Genomic DNA, 16,399 nt, shown 5'->3' with positions numbered 1-16,399 from the left:
GCAGTTTTGTTCATTTGCAGTCCTTGTTCATATTTTCTTTCCTGCTTTGCTTGTCTTTGCAGATTTTTATCTGAAACTTGAAAAAGTTTTTGTTGATATAAGGAAGATAGCACCTGCCTTTGGAATGACATGAGCTACACAGTGCAATGATAAAATAGCCATTTGAGATGTGTTTGGTAATGCTGATAACATTAAAATGTTGCCTGGAATAAACACAGTGCAAGGGAGAGGGGAGGGACCTCCTCAGGTGTTCAGGGGCCAGTTAATCTCTTCAAACAGCCACCATCTGAAGGTTAGGCATCTGCTCTAGATTGGCTGGATGAGCACCCTCTATAGACCATGGAGAGAGATGGGAAGGGACAGAATCCTTTCTGAAAATGTGTCTTAAATACATCTTCTGGGTAAGAAAAGGGTGGGAAGCATCCCTTGGAAGCAACTGTCTCTCTCCTCTGGTTATGATGGGAGCCTAAGTGACTTCATTTATCTGCCCAAGGTTTGGAGACTTGCAGTAGGGGGAATGAATCCCAGGCCTACTCGTTTGGCAGTACAAACCCCACTAAAAGTTAGTGGGAGTTAAGGCTCTTGAACCTTCCAAATGCTGCAGATAATGCTGCTATTAAGTTTGATGTTTCCTGTGAGATACTTGGCTGTGTCTGGACTCATGAACGTGATTTGTCAGCTGAGCCTGAGACCAAATTCTTCCAGAGGCCTGATATAAAGGCAGGAGAATGGTGTGGTCCATGACAATGTGATCAGTTCAGACTCCCAGTTTTAAATGGTGCAAACCCTACAGCAATGTAAGTCCATAAGTAATAGAAGGCATTACTGGGCAGTGATACACCAGATCGATGTGATACATCAACCAGCTTCTCTTTGTTCTTGCTTTGTATTTTAAGTTACAAATTGTTTTCATTTTAGGGGGTATTTGAAAATAAATCAGTTTCTTTGGGATGCGGAGGCAATGTTGGTGGGTACATCCATTTTGCTGTATCGTCTGGTTTCATGAACACAGCTTTTTCTAACTGTGGTGGTTTTGTAGGTTTCTGTGACCATTTAAGCAGTATCATTGGTTTAAAATGTGATCCTCCAGATCACAGTGGAAGGGCTAGGAAGAAATGGCCTTTGGCATGAGTCCTCTGTTCAGTTTCTGGGATGACATTGTTACTTCTTAAGTTGGAGGCCCTATGCCTCAGAAGCTTAGAGGAACCCTGGGACCCTTCTGGATAATTTGCAGCCTTAACAGGAGTGTCTGGCTTTGTGGGTGGTTTGGCCACCAAGATACTCCATAATCTGTAACTGAATCACATTAAACAAATGGACTTCAATTGGAAATTGCCTGCTGTTCTTAAGTGGTGCTTCTCATGTTAGTGATTCCTTGACTTATCCGCTGAGTGGTGAGATGAGGGAGCCTTAGGTTCATTTCTGGTGCTGAGTTGAAGTGTTATGTGCTGGTGAACATCATGGTGTCATTAGGTGAATGGTAGCTGAGCATCCCACACTTGTATTGCTCATGTGGTAGGTCAAGAGTAGGCTATTATGTAGAGAGAGCTCTCTGAATTACTTTTCTAGCAATTGATCTTCATCTGCTAGGCATGTAAATGCCACAGTTTGTTAGAGTCCCTGGTAAATGCCTTCTTCAAAGTGACAGAGAGACAACCCCTCCATCTCTACCAGTATTCTTCAGTGGTGAGAGACTGAAGTGCGTTTGGGTAAATGGTGCATCTTCCTTTTCTCTCATGCTTCCCTCCCCCCTCTCTGTTTTGTTTGTTTCAGGTTCTCGGCCTTTTTGGATCTACACAGTGGAAGTTGCATCTTGTGTATGGCGTGGTTAAGCTTGCAGCCTGTCATCTCGGCCTTCCTCCATTTTGGGCTGGTTACTTTTGTGCTGTTTTTGCATGGTTTGCAGGTGGATGCTGGCCTGACGGGAGACTCAACCAGTTCAGTACAAAACAACTCGTGTTCAGGATCTTTTGACTGCAAGGAAGGTGTTATCCTGCCAATATGGTACCCAGAAAACCCATCCCTTGGGGACAAAATTGCCCGTGTTATCGTATACTTTGTAGCACTGATCTACATGTTCCTTGGAGTCTCCATCATTGCAGATCGTTTCATGGCATCTATAGAGGTCATTACATCACAAGAGAAAGAAATCACGATTAAGAAACCCAATGGAGAGACCACAACAACCACCATTCGAATATGGAATGAAACTGTTTCCAACTTGACCCTCATGGCTCTGGGTTCTTCTGCTCCTGAGATCCTCCTGTCTCTTATAGAAGTGTGTGGCCATGGATTCATAGCTGGAGACCTGGGGCCATCTACAATTGTTGGCAGTGCTGCTTTCAATATGTTTATCATCATTGCCATCTGTGTCTATGTGATCCCTGATGGGGAAACCAGAAAGATTAAACACCTGAGGGTTTTCTTTGTCACAGCTGCATGGAGCATCTTTGCTTACATCTGGTTGTACATGATCCTTGCTGTCTTCTCTCCAGGTGTGGTTCAGGTCTGGGAAGGTCTGCTCACACTGTTCTTCTTTCCTCTTTGTGTCCTTCTGGCTTGGATAGCAGATAGACGTCTGCTTTTCTACAAGTATATGCACAAAAAGTACCGTACTGACAAGCACAGGGGCATTATCATAGAATCAGAAGGTGATCACCCTAAAGGAATTGAGATGGATGGCAAGATAATGAACTCCCACTTTCTAGATGGAAACTTAGTGACTATGGAGGGAAAGGAGGTGGATGAATCTCGCAAAGAGATGATCCGGATCCTTAAGGACCTGAAGCAAAAGCACCCAGAAAAGGACTTGGACCAGTTGGTAGAAATGGCTAACTACTATGCCTTGTCCCATCAGCAAAAGAGCAGAGCCTTTTATCGCATTCAGGCTACCAGGATGATGACAGGAGCTGGCAATATTCTGAAGAAGCATGCAGCTGAGCAGGCGAAGAAGAGCACCAGCTTGCATGAGGTGCGGCCTGAGGAACCTGAGGAATTCATCTCCAAAATTTATTTTGACCCATGCTCCTACCAGTGTCTTGAGAACTGTGGTGCCATTCTCCTGACAGTGGTACGAAAAGGAGGGGATGTGTCCAAGACCATCTATGTCGACTATAAGACAGAGGATGGCTCTGCCAATGCTGGTGCTGACTATGAGTTCACAGAGGGGACTGTTGTCTTGAAATCAGGGGAGACCCAGAAGGAGTTCTCAGTGGGAATTATTGATGATGACATCTTTGAGGAAGATGAGCACTTCTTTGTGCGGCTCAGTAATCTCCGTGTAGTGGAGAACGAGGAAGCTCCAGAGCTCAGTAATTCCCCATATCCAAAGGCCATATTGGCTTCCCCTTGTGTGGCCACAGTGACTATACTGGATGACGACCATGCTGGCATCTTCACATTTGAATGTGATGTTATACATGTCAGTGAGAGCATTGGCGTGATGGAAGTCAAAGTCCTAAGGACATCAGGTGCTCGGGGTACAGTCATAGTGCCATTTCGGACAGTGGAAGGCACAGCAAAAGGAGGTGGAGAAGACTTTGAAGATACTTACGGGGAGTTGGAGTTCAAGAATGATGAAACTGTGTAAGTACCCCATTTGTTTCTCTTCCTGGGTCTAGTGTTGGTGTTTAACCCCATATTTTGCCTCCATTGTAGGTGAATGCTGACAAGGGGCAGTCTCCTTTCTTCAGCTTTCCTTCAGTTTCCCTACTTCCCTCTTTCAGGCAAGAACCGACAGCAGGATTTAAGAGCTCAAGTCCCTTCCCTCTTGGGAATGACAAAGTGAGGCTCAGAAATACCGTGGGGAGGAGGGAGGTAGAAGGAACATCTATTGCTCTATAGGTCCTGAACTAAAGCTAAGGGTTAATGGAGTATTAAGTTAGAGAGAGAAGAAAAAGGGTGAGCTTTTTCCTGGCTAGGTAAATATGGGAAAGCCTCTTTTTGAACAGCAAACATAGAGGGCACAGGAACTTAAAGCTATCCCTAGATGAAAAGTTTGCAATAGTTATTCCCCGGGCAAGCAGGAGCTGCTTAGGGGGCACAGGGCTTTATTTTCACAGGCACAACACATCATACCTGTGTCCCTAGGTGGCCTGTGCAATTCACAGGACTGTGTGGCAGGTAATTCACATCATAGGCACAGCTGCAAGCTGTTCTAATGGACTTCTGGAATCCTTCCGACGCTTTGTCCCTATGTCTACCCATATTCCCCACATCACCTTCTCTATGATCTCCCTATCTCTATAATATTACTATGTGTGGTTTTCCTCCTTGTAAAATACCATGGCAATTGGCATTAATGCTCAAAAGCTCTGCAGCTCACAGCCTGTCCACGAGGCTCCGTGACCCAGTGTTTTCATACAGAACAAAGAAGGGAAGCAAAATAGTCTGCACCAGTTCTGTTAATTCAGCTCTTTTACTGTGTACAAAGTAGCTGATACAAAGCTAGGAAGTAATAAAGACCAGATAGCATCTGATTGCTTTAAATACCTGCTGTTAACTTTAGTGGGGAATGAGAAAAAAATCCCTTACCTTGGTATAGGAGGAGAGAGGGAGGTGTGAACCTGGTGCTAAAACTTCCTGGTGTTAAGGGTTTAGGTTCCCCTTGTTAAAACTTAATCACTTGAGCCATAAGAGGAAGAATTGTGTGGACTTGCAGCTGGCATCAGAGAAAGGGACTCTTTGTACCAAGCCTCCCAATACAGTACCCAAAGGGATGTTAATAGGTTAAATGCTATGGAGTAGGGATGCCCTAGTTCAATAACACCTCTTGCCTTAGCCCACTGAACCATTTCATCCAACTAATATCCACAGTCCTGATGCTTCATTATGAATGTGTGTTCTCCTCTCTTAAAAGAAGAGAAGCTCCTGGCTGACTGGTTTTCAGCCATTATCAGCGATGGAAAAGGATCAGCTGTCCTCATCTGGCCTTGTCAGGGAGATGGGCCATGCAGATTACTCTCCTTGAGCAGCAAGCTAATTTGTCTAGAGAAAGTAAAGAAGAATGTCAGCTGTGTTGTTACAGTCTCCTGTGGTAGACTACCTAAAATATAATGGGTACTACCTTGCTTTAGCCAGGTCTTGAAGAAAAGAGACATTTCTCCCTTGAAAAAGACCTGTCAATAAAAGGCAGCAGATTTGGGATACCAGAGACAAAACTTGTGACCCATCTTACTCCAAACTTTACTCCCTTACTTTCATCTTCCAGCCAATGGAAGACTTCTTTTTGTCTTGGAAAAGTGTGAAAAGTGTGACAGAAAGTCAAAGCATGCACACATGGATGCTTCATTTGGGTTAAAACAAATCATGGGCAGTGGGACCATGTGCATCCTTGTGGGACAGACTGAAAATCAAGGCAGTCCAGAGAACTAGTATGTGCAGGCTGCTTAGCTCTGTGGTTTGTGACACAGAGAAGATGCCCTAGAGCACAGATGAGACCTTTGTGGTGTGCTTAAAACTGTGCCCATACCTAATGCATTAATGTGGCTTTCTGTTCTGCAGCAGAAGAATACTGGGAACAAAGCTGGCTAGCCACGGTGGCCGTGGAGACCATGTGGCTAGCAGAGATGGATTTCTTTTGAAGCTAGAATTAGTATGACTGGCTCAACATAGCACTTAGTCAAATTAATAAGCCTGTCTAGAAGGGAGATCATGTCAACCAGCAGGCTGCCTTTATTCAATCCTGGGTTTAGTTTTTAATCTCCAGGTCTCCAGAGAATGAAGTTTTGGGCTGGAAACATTTGAAGATAGTTTCCAGCAGTCAACCGTTGGCATTTAAATTCAGTAAACATAGGTTAGTTGCTGTACTTTGCCAGCTGAAAACTGGAAGCAGTAATGGAAGGGTTTAATCTCTTCCTCCTTTTTAGCTTTCTAAATCTGAATGAAGAAAAATAATTTTGAGCAAAAAATTCAGGCTGCAAACAAACTTGAGGCAATTCAGGTCTGAATTTGGAGTTCAGACACATAGTATTACTATTCAAACAAGCACTATCTAGTTTTTTCTCAGCCTTAGTTTGTGCAGATGAGTGTATAGGGTGCTTGGGACAGTTCAGCTGATCTGGAGAGCAGTGTAGGAGTGCCTGGTCATGTTATTGCTTGGTACAAAGCTGTATGAAGACACTGGATCCCCAAAGAGCCATGGCTGAATATTTCAGGCCTTACCTCTTAAATGCCTTGCCACTGAGGGCAACCCACCATGAGGTACTCATATCCCCCTACACACTTTAGCAGGGACTGAGGGTCCACAAAGCCCAGTGTAGACAGAGAGGAGAGCAAGTTGATGAAGGCAGCCAGTAAATAATGCCAAGAACAGAAGGTCAGAAAGCACTGAGAAGTTATGTGCTCCTTGCTTCAGCCTTATCATTAGGAAACCTCACTTAGGAAAGGTGAAACTTGGGCTCCACGAGGAGCTTCTCATGGCTTTACACAAACTAGAGCTGGAGTCCTGCCTTCCTCATTGCTTTAGCCTTTTCATTCTCCTCCTGGAGTCAGCACGGAGAAAGCAAATGGCTTGAGAGCATCTTGCAGACACCTAAGAGTGCAGTGCTCTCCTGTGGCTGTGTGTGCATGCTAAGGATCTGCACAGCTGCAGCTGCAGGGAAGCACTGGTCAGTGTAAACCAGAGGAAAGTAAAAGCTTCAGTTCACATTCTCAGCTCACTCTGACACACAAATTAAAAAAGCATTCAGCTTGCATTCTGTAGTCATAGGTGATCTGTTAAGTTGCTTGTAGGTCAGCCTCCTGAAGTGTAGCAATGGCCGGATCAATCTGAGGGGCACTGGATTGCACAGCATCCATAAGATTAAACTATAGGAGAGCCATTGACATCTGCACGTCCCTGGGGCCAAGGATAAGCACTTTTCCTGGAAACTAAATGGAGAAGGGGTCTTCACCTAAATATAACAGGATAAAATAAACTATCCTAAGCTTGGATTTTTAGAGGCTTTCCCTAAAATATGTGGGACTAAAAAAAGTTGAGCTGATGCAAGCATTACAGAATGAGAGGGAAACAGATCCTGCCACCGGCTCTTGCTTATTGCCTCTGTGATTCTTTCTAGACTAACATGGTCAAAGTTTCCTTACTCACTGTGGGTGGGAGCACAAGAGAAAGCAGGCTCAGCTTCGGAGGCTTGAAACAATGCCATCATTACTGAAATACAGTCCCATGCAGTGTGTGTGTGTGTTTGTATGGAGAGGTGTGGGTGCTGGATAGCTATAAATCAAACCATGTAGTCTTGAATGCTGTCATCTCTTGAGAAGGGAATTAACCAGGTCTCAAATATTTGATTATGCTGCCTTTTTTCAGTACATTTGTTACTTCCAAACTCATGCTCCAGTGAGGGTCAGAAACTACCTAAGCAGCTGGAGCAGAATCTTGCTTCTCTCGTTCAATAAAAGAAAACTCCCAATAAATCAAGCCCAAAATGTAGATTTATTTTTTTTTAAGATGATTGAACACTTTTCTTTTAAATTATTTTTTATGGAAATGAATGTTATATTCTTGGAGGTATGAAAATGTTTGACCCAGCTGCTTTATCATGTCCAGGCAATAAAGTAATCATTAAGAGCCAGCAGTAAGAAGTAAAATGAGTTTTAAAGGATTTTCTTTTTGCATAATATCGGAAACTCCCTCAGTTTGTATTTTCTCTGTGTAAATTATTTCCTCTGTTTAAGACTGTTTAAGTTCATATGAAAATTTGTCTTGATCTTGCTCTAGAACATTAAGATACACAAGTTGCCAGTAACTAATTGATATGCCAGCCAGAAGATAAAGTGACAAGCTCTGCTGTGGCCATGTCACTTGCAGCAACTCTACTGAGTTAAGGTTTAGGCCAGCTCAGTTTTGTTGCTTTGTTGCTTGTCGTTCTTATGGTTGCTCAATTACCTGCAGGACCTGAAGGCTACTAGAAGCATAGCTATCTGTCCTGAGTCTGTAGTTCCCAAAGTACTGCCTGTGTCTCAAGGAGGACCTGGGCACTGTCATTGTAAATGGGTACCAAGTGGCCTGCAAAACCCCTTTGCAAAGTCAGCATGGCTGAGCTTTGATTATGTGTGGAAACCTACAGTCTTGTAGCTGTGTGTGCTAGGCAGAGCTCTCAGTAACAGAAGGGCCATGTGCACTGTTTGTATAAAGACTGCAGGAGAGAAACATATCAAGCCTGCCTCAATAGGCAGTGAGTTTGGTTTGTTTTTCTGTTTTTTTTGCCTTTAGGATTTGGGCAGGATGTTGCATGCAGGTTGCATGCTGCCTCTCCTTAAGCCTCTCCCCAGAGAAGCCTACAGGCTGCTGCATCACTGTGAGCCTTGGAATGTCTCTTGAGTGTGTGCATAGTTTGATGGGGCTGGTCCACCAAAGTGCTGCCATGACACTGAGCAGTGGAAAACCACAAGTAATTCTTCCTGGGGGTCTTCAGCCATCTTCTGTCAGCAGGATTTGTGGGATGAACACGTATGTGCACATGAGCTGTGCCAGATATAGTCCTGTCTGGGTCAGGTTCAGGTTGGTGCTGTGCCCCAAGGCCAGTGATTGAGAACTACCCCATGCAAGCACCACAGGCACTATTCTGCACATTGTGCCATCCTTATTTGGTGGGAAGGTCTGTATCCCTTCTTCATTTTCCTCTCCCATGCTTGGATGCAGAGATACGTGGGCTCTAATCCCTTGCTTGCAGCCCTGCTGAGGTGACTCTTGGCTTCCCTGGCAGATCTCATGAAGGTGATAGTGGAGAAAGGTAAATGGCAGTTGTCTGTTTGAAGGACTTCGTACTGAAGTTTGATGCAGTTAATTGTCCTTCCCTTTTGCCATTAAGTGCTTGAGGAAACTGTCAAGTTAATTTTTTAGTTTGATTACCTACACAGTCATGGTTGTGGCATGTTGAGGGGAATATGATTAATGACAGCATGGTGTTTCATCAGTACATCTCATAGCACTCTGCAAAGGAGATCGAGGGGCATTATCCCTATTTTGTAGATGAGAAAAAAATGGATAGAAAGTGCCTTCTCTTCCCTCTGGATTATCCAGCAGATCAGAGGCAAAGACAGAAATAAAACTGATCTCCCTGAACTGTTGGCCTGTGATCTATCCAGAGGAAGGTCTGGGTACATCAAGCTTGTACTTCCCTGTTCCTCTGGGCCACAGTAAATCTGTGCAGATTCACAGACCTCTCCCCAGCCACTGCAAATCAGATTGGTAGAGGTATAGGCAGTAGCTGCAATATCTCGCTGTTCCCCCAAGCTGTCAACCAGTAACTGCTGCCATGGGTCCTCATTTTCTTAAATTAAATTTTGGTCTTGTGACATGGAGGCATTGCTGCGTTTGCAGACCTTGGTTTATCTGTGTCGACTGTGATGACTCCAAGAGGTCTTAGCAAAATTATTCTGGTGGTCTAGAATGAACTGTTGTTCAGCACCTCCCCTAGAACATGCCCTGATCCTGAGGCTCTAGTCTCTTGGTTAGAGCAGTCTTCTAAAAATTAAAACTAAGCAGTTGGGCTCCAGGCCATGAGAATTTGCTGGGTGAGGCTGATGGTTTCCTTCTCTGAGGACACACTGCCTTACTGATACAGCCTTCTTGAGACTGAACTTGAGGTTAAATCCTCCAAGCTCTTTTCCAGTTTCTTTCCATCAGAGGGTAATCTACTTCTGGCTTTTCCTTCCTACACCTTCTCATAAATCATAAATTCTTTGTTCCTCCTTTAAATTGGATTAAGGGAAAACAGTGGCAGATGCCCTCTAGGTAAAAAAACACCAAACTTTCCCCCAGTTTGTTACCAGTTGTGAAAGGCTGTTGTATTTCCTTCTTGCTGCAAAATTCTCATGTTCTTAACAGTACAGGTTTCTAATTTAATTGAAGCCTTTTACACATACACATGCACACTCTGGGTTTCTGCTGTAGTTCTGCTGGAGATCTGGGTGGTGTGACCCACAGGGGATTAGTGTAAGGCATCAGGGCACTGTTCCTGGAGCATATGTAAAACCAGCCTGTAGAAATGTGAGACTGTGATACTGTCCTGGGAAGAAGAGAAGCCCTGAGTTGACCTTTACCTTCCCAGATAGTCTTCTTGACAGGTGTCAGGAGGACATACTTCCCACGTTTGTCCACAAGGAAGAACGAAGGACATCCTGTCTCAGAGACTGACTTTTTGCCCATCAAAGGAGGCATTTGTATGAGTTTATGAGACAGCATTAAACAGAAGATGCCTGGAACTCCATCTGAAAACAGAGAATGACTCCTCAGAGCTGGTGCATGCTCTGGTCTAGCAGAGAAGCCCTGGGAAGCTCATGGGTTCCTGAATTAGGAGGCCCTTGGAAGGGATGTTCTGGGAGGCATTAGAGAGGGCAGCAATGTTCCTAGTTCAGAGCAAACACTGGGAAACTCACATTTCCAAATGGCAGAGCCAAGTTTTGAGTTTAAAAGCAAGCAACAGACCGGAACTTATTCAGGATAAAACAAGTCTCATGGCTTGGGTGAGCTTTGCCTCATTTATGCATAATGACCCATGCATTGCTGTGTGGAGCACCTCTGCAAGTGGCTCACATGTCATGCCCTCATGCCCTCTGCACAGACAGAGGTGTGCAGAGGCACAGGTCATGTTTATTTCCCACCTATAAGAAGGTGAAGAATGTACAGTCTGGATGATCCATCTTAAGGGGATGAGAAGAAGAGATGCTGGTGGCAAGACTTGATAGAGCATATATTGCTCCAAGTATGTGCTGGGTTGGTTTTTATCCCAGAGTGGGAACGTTACTTGTGGCATCATTGCAATGTGTATGTGACATCTAACAGATCAGAGTGCCAGCAAAATTTCTAAATTAAATATGGGTTTATCCTTTTCTAAATGAGAGGAGAACAGCAGAGTCTAAAACCTCCCCTACCAGGGGTCCTCCAGCATGTTTTTGTTGTGGCTAAATAGAAGCAGCTCATCCTGGTGGAAGGTGGCAGATGTTTCAACTAGGAGATGATTTACCTGTTGCTAACAATGTGGCTTCTTTCTTATTTACCTCATGTCAGGATAAAAGGTGGTAAGAGGATTTGCTGTGCTGGTGGGTGGAAGCACTGGGGACCAAGTTCATCCTCCATTTAGCTTTGGTGAAAACAGCAGCTTTAAATCTGGGAGTAAGGTGGATTGGTACATATTTACTGCTGTCTTAGCAGGTGGGCTGTTGACAGACGAAGCTCCTGAAGCCTCTGCCTGGGTGCCAGAAAGCACACACTGCTGTGAGCATTTCAGCTGAAGCTCAGCCTGGTGTTGAGCAGACCTCAGCTGCTCAGCATGCTGTGCCCTTTGGGTTTATGCTGGAAGGGTGAGGAGGTCTAAACATCAGATAGGACCAGTTCTTCCTGACGAAGTTTGCAGAACCTGTCCTTGGGAGGCTGAGAGGAATGTCTGCAGAGCTGCCTCAAACCCTGAGTAACCTCATGTAGTATTGTACAGCCCCAGGAGCTGGATGGCAGCACCTGGGCATCACATCCCTGACAAACTCCTCTGTGTCCTGCTGCTCTCCTTCCAGGTGCTGGCCCAGAGCCTTTCTAGGTATTTAAAAGTGGCCATAACTTGATGCATTACTCCATGTGAGCATTCCCTGGCTCTGATCTCCAGGTCCTTCTGTTAGAGGGTGAAAGATCTCCTTTGGTGTTCCTAGGTACTGGGGAAGAAGGTAGCTTTTTCTGTCTCCCCCCTGTTCACCTTTCCATACTGTTTCTGGGAGTGGGGTTGGTCATCCCTGTGATGCAGCTGTTGCATTGAGTGTGAAGTAGATGGTTTATCTGCTGCTGTGCCTCTTTGGTGCTCCATGTAAAAGTATGTTGTTAAAGTGGAATGGGGTAGGAATTGCCTTTTGTGCCTCCAGTTTTCTTCCCATGAGATAAGTAAGCCAAATGGGTCCTACCCTCAATAAAATCCCCACCTGTACATCATGCTGCTCTGCTTTTCATCTTTTAGAGGAGAGCAAAAAAAATAGAAAAAAGGCATGATAAAGCAACTCATGTAATGTAGAAATCCTGCTCTGTTTATCTTTGCTTTACCTGTCTTGCCTTCTGGGTTGGTTTCTCCTTTGCCTTATCCTCTTGAGAGTTTTGCCTTAGTACCACTGTCTTCACCTCCCTTGGTAAAGACAACTGGACCACGATGCTGTTTAGGACGGATGTGCCAGGATCACTGTCTGGACTGTGCACACCTAAGCACAGAGCACTCATTTTCTAAGACATCTGAACTGCAGCTTTATTTCAGGCTGGATTGTGGTTAGCTATGATAGCTGCCAATAGTTTTCTTTTTCTGTAGGGAAGTTGGGCAGGGAGAATATGTGACTTGGCAGTTTTCCCCAGATGTGTCCTGTTAGCTGACACTACTGGAGGTGTGCAGAGCTGTGAATAATGCAAAAGCACAGTGAATGGACTGTGTATGAGCAATAACTGCTTGCTTGGCAGCTGGGCTCCCAGGGTTTCATCAGCTGGATTCTGCAGAGCAGTATCTGAAAGCTGCAGCAGGATGAAGCACATCAGGTGCCTGGCTACTGTTGGCATGCAGGGCTGTAGCACCATGGAAGCCTGAGGAGCTGTGGGTGCTTTATCTGCCTGTCCTACAGAAAGGTCTTAATTCTCTATAATTAGATGTTTTTTGGCTAACTGACTTTCTTGCTCTTTTTCATGGGCTGACAAGTGGAGTGGTGTGAGATGTGGTCTGTGTGAGTCAGTGCTGATGGCAGCTTCAGTAGGTCATTAGATTTTGTGTTAGGCAGCTCCTACTGGTTTTCCCTTGAGATGACTTAAAAAAAAAAATATTAGGCTTGGGGGCCTAATTATCCCATTGTTTGTATAGTAAGTCCTATCAGATGTGACATCTCCCCTGTCCTGACAGCAAGTTGAAGTCAGCAGTCAGAGAGAAGTGCCGTGTGGGTTCCTTGGTACACTGCCCCCAGAGGACAGGGTCAAGACCAAAGGAGCTGTTCCCTTTGGTACCGGGAGCATCAATAACTGGACAGGTGGGTTTTATTCTTTCCTGAGCTCTATGGGGAGCAGTAGGTCCCACCTGTGTCCCTGTGCAGTGCTTCTGACCAGCTGGGGACCCAAGGAAGTGAGGTGCCATGAGGCAGAGCAGTTTAGGAGGACTGGTTCCCAGCATGCTGCTTTCAGGCAGGCAGTGCTGGGACAACCAGCAAGATTTTGAAAACCTGGTGTTGCAGCTCCCCAGGGAAGATCTGCTTCATGAGGAGAAAGCTAAATTAATATGGGCTAAATTGGAGATCAGAATTCAAGTATTGAAACAGGCCCCTGGGAGCATAGCTTTGGGCACCCAGGTGATGGATGCATGGCCAGCCTCGGGGACTTAGCTGTCTCTGAGGGATCAGGGTAGCTACTCACAGCTCCAGGGCAGGACAAAGGGATGGGAAGGCCGAGGGAGGAATCTTGCCAGTATGCATTCTAACAACTGGAGCTCTTGTTTGCCCTAGCCTGGGACTGTTTATTTGCCTGCTTTTTGGGAATGGCTTCTCAGGGTCTTTTCTAAGGAGACCAAGACGTCCCTCTTGCATCTGGCTTGTGACACCTCATGTGGCACCCTGTCTTCTGACCCTGCTCTGGGAAGGGAGCCCAGCAACCACCCTGGCAGGAGATGATGACTGTCCCTAGCTTTGTCCCTTGCAGTACAGGTCTGTCCTGGGGGGCAGGCAGTGGAGTTTCAAGGGGCTGTGAGCTTGTCAGAGAGAGTCCTGAGGAACCAAGTACTCAGCAGCAACAAACTTCTGCTGAAGATACCTCCCTTCCAATTCGGGGGGGAGATGATTTTTTTAAGTGAATTGCTGTAAGAGCCCACTCCCTGGAGGGTACATCTAATGGAATTACAGGGTTTCTCCATCTTGTTCTGGGCAGTGAGAGCTTCCTCGAACTGCTGCCCAGAATACTTGTGAGACACCCTATAATTCAATTAGAAGTACCCTCCAGGGAGCATATAATTATATCATATCTATGAAACGTAATGACAGCCCTCTCACATCACATGGTGAGCAACTCTCTGCTGCTGCCCAGAACCTTTCACCGGTAAGGAACTAATCTGCTTAGTGCAGATTGAACTTGCCAGTGTACAGCACTTACCCAAATGCTTCTGAAGGGAATCCCTGCCAGTGGAATAAACCTGTTAGCAATACGTGAGCATCAGCACCTCTGCATCACTCTTCCCAGCTCTCAGACCACTCCAGCTGAGGCTGCTCAACTCCTGCCTCACCATCCCCTCTGTCCAGTTTGGTCTCTGAAGCTCCCTAGGAGTTCTGAGGGATAGGAAGTTTCCTTTAACTCTTTAAACTTGTCTTTTTGCCTCTTTTTGGGTAGTAACAGCCTCTGATACTGAGTGTGCTGAAGGGATTGAGCTCCATAAATAGGTCCTGCCTTCCTGATGATACCCTCTAAAGTTTTCAAACAAGTTGGGATGCTCTGGGGAGAAAAATAATTACAATGCCCTGCCCTGCAGTATGAACCACAGCTTCACAGCATCTGTGATGATTTAAGGGATAGAAGTGAGGAACACCAAACTTGACTATGTGCAGGACTTCCATGGAATTCTGTAAATCCAATTAACTCTCATCAGAGACATCAGCTTAAATCAGCCTGCAGAAAACCAGAGAGGGAAGGCAGGATGGGGCCTTGGAGTGACTTTGAGCACTTCACAAAATCAGGTGGAGGAGTTTCCCTCCCCACAGCAGAAGTCTACTGGGAGTGTTGGCTGCCTCATGATCAAAGCTGGGGCTTGATTTCTCATTGCAAGGCCAGTACCTCAGCCAGGACTTTAGTCAGTGGGGCACGTCCTGGAGGTGGATTAAATTTATCTCCTAGCTCCTCCACCAGTAACTGGTAGAAGAAGAAAATTTCATCCTCCCTGAGGCAAACCAAACGAAGGAGGAGCCATTTGCTCACTGCTCTCCTTGCTGCTGTCTCTGCTCTGCCCCTGCCTTTTCCTCTCACACACTCATGGCACATTCGAGCCTCCCTCATCCCACTACCTATGAGCAGTGAATGCTTCAGATCTTTGTCAGGTAGGCACTGCCTTTACCTGAGTGTAGCTTGGAGGAAAGAGAGAAGAAAGCATTCTTCACTACGTGTGTCTTTTGTCACCTGGGTATCTGTAATGATGATCCCAAACATTGGAGCAAAGCTACAGATTTTACATGAAGTAAAATGTTGAGCCATTGCGTAAATCTCGGGGGCTCTTGAGCACCATATCCTTGTCTGGAACAAGAGAGAGGCTTATGCATGTGGTTTTGGCAGGCTCTTCCCTGGCTGCATTAGGGCTGAGTTTTTGCCAGAGCTCTGGAGTAACTTTCACTGCTCTTCTGCATTTGCACAAGGAAATCACTGTGCAACGCCTTGATTAACACCTTGATTTACTGTTCCTAGGGAAACCCCCTTTTACCAACTGGCTGGTGATTCACTTGGTCCTAGCAATGGTTAACTGATTTTCTTTTAAACAATGTGGTGGGACAGCAGCATGCTCAAGGTTATCTCTTAGAGACAGAGCATAGAGAATGCTTGAAGAATATTGAGGTGATATTATTTGCTCACCTCAGGCAGTTTCTTGTATCAGATAAAGGTATCTTGCATTTATGTTTCTTGTTTCATATACAGAGGTCCCACACAGCTCAACAAACTGGGCAGGAGGATCATTTTACCTACCAAGCATAAGCCAGTGCCTGTAGGCACACGATGTTTGGCAGCCTGCAGCAGTGGTACCACTGGTCAGGGGGTGATTGGGGTGAGGAGGTGCCCAGGCCAGGCATATTTGGGGCTGGCACAGTCAACAGCAGTGTGCCCATCCCATAAGGAGGAGTGTGCTGCTTCTGGGGAGTGCTCAGGCACTGAGGTGTGAGTGCCTGGGCACTGAGCATGCTTCAGTGCTGATGGGTGATGAGAGAGTGCTGGTGTGATGCTTGGTTGAAAAGATGGGTTCTGGAGAGCAGGGCAGTTGGCATGACTGGGGTGCAGGAATTTACAGTGCTGCTGCAGAAATCTCAGCCTGCCTTCCTGCATGGCTGCAGAGTAACAGCAGGTGCTGTGGACAAAGCTTCCCCGGGGCATCCTGTCCAGCATCACTTCTGAGATGCATCAGTTGCTGTGGCCAGACTGGACATGTCAGTCCTCTTTGGGAGCAAGGTGGGCTTCATGTCATGCTGTGACACTGTCAGCCCCACCACCCCTGGCTCCAACAGCCCTTTCTGAGGAGCCTGCTTGGATCTGAATGTCAGCTATTGCTGTGAGGCTCCTGCAGGGATGTGGTGCCTCACCAGAGTCCTGCCATTTAAAGCATCAGCCTTTTGCTAACCCCTTAGCAGCTGTGAAAATACACATCTGTTTTTACCTGTTCCAATAGCTGGGCACACTGTCCCCTCTCTCTGTCACAAGCATTCAGTGGAC

At 45.8% G+C, this 16,399-nt stretch overlaps 1 protein-coding gene across 3 annotated transcripts in view; it reads left to right on the top strand.

The window, feature by feature from the left end:
* The first annotated feature begins 1,779 nt into the window (after nucleotides 1–1,779).
* Nucleotides 1,780–16,399, top strand: part of SLC8A3 (solute carrier family 8 member A3) — an 88,733-nt gene continuing 74,113 nt past the window's right edge. For all 3 annotated transcript variants that reach the window (XM_008502972.2, XM_030451957.1, XM_008502966.2), the window contains exon 1: nucleotides 1,780–3,585. In XM_008502972.2, coding sequence (XP_008501194.1) covers nucleotides 1,820–3,585 — 1,766 coding nt within the window. In that variant the 5' untranslated portion in view covers nucleotides 1,780–1,819. The remainder of the gene's footprint in view (nucleotides 3,586–16,399) is intronic.

The sequence above is a fragment of the Calypte anna genome, chromosome 5A (assembly GCF_003957555.1).
Source record: "Calypte anna isolate BGI_N300 chromosome 5A, bCalAnn1_v1.p, whole genome shotgun sequence".
Lineage (NCBI taxonomy): Eukaryota > Metazoa > Chordata > Aves > Apodiformes > Trochilidae > Calypte > Calypte anna.
Note: the sequence above shows the minus strand (reverse complement) of the source record. Positions and strands in the feature narration are given on the sequence as shown.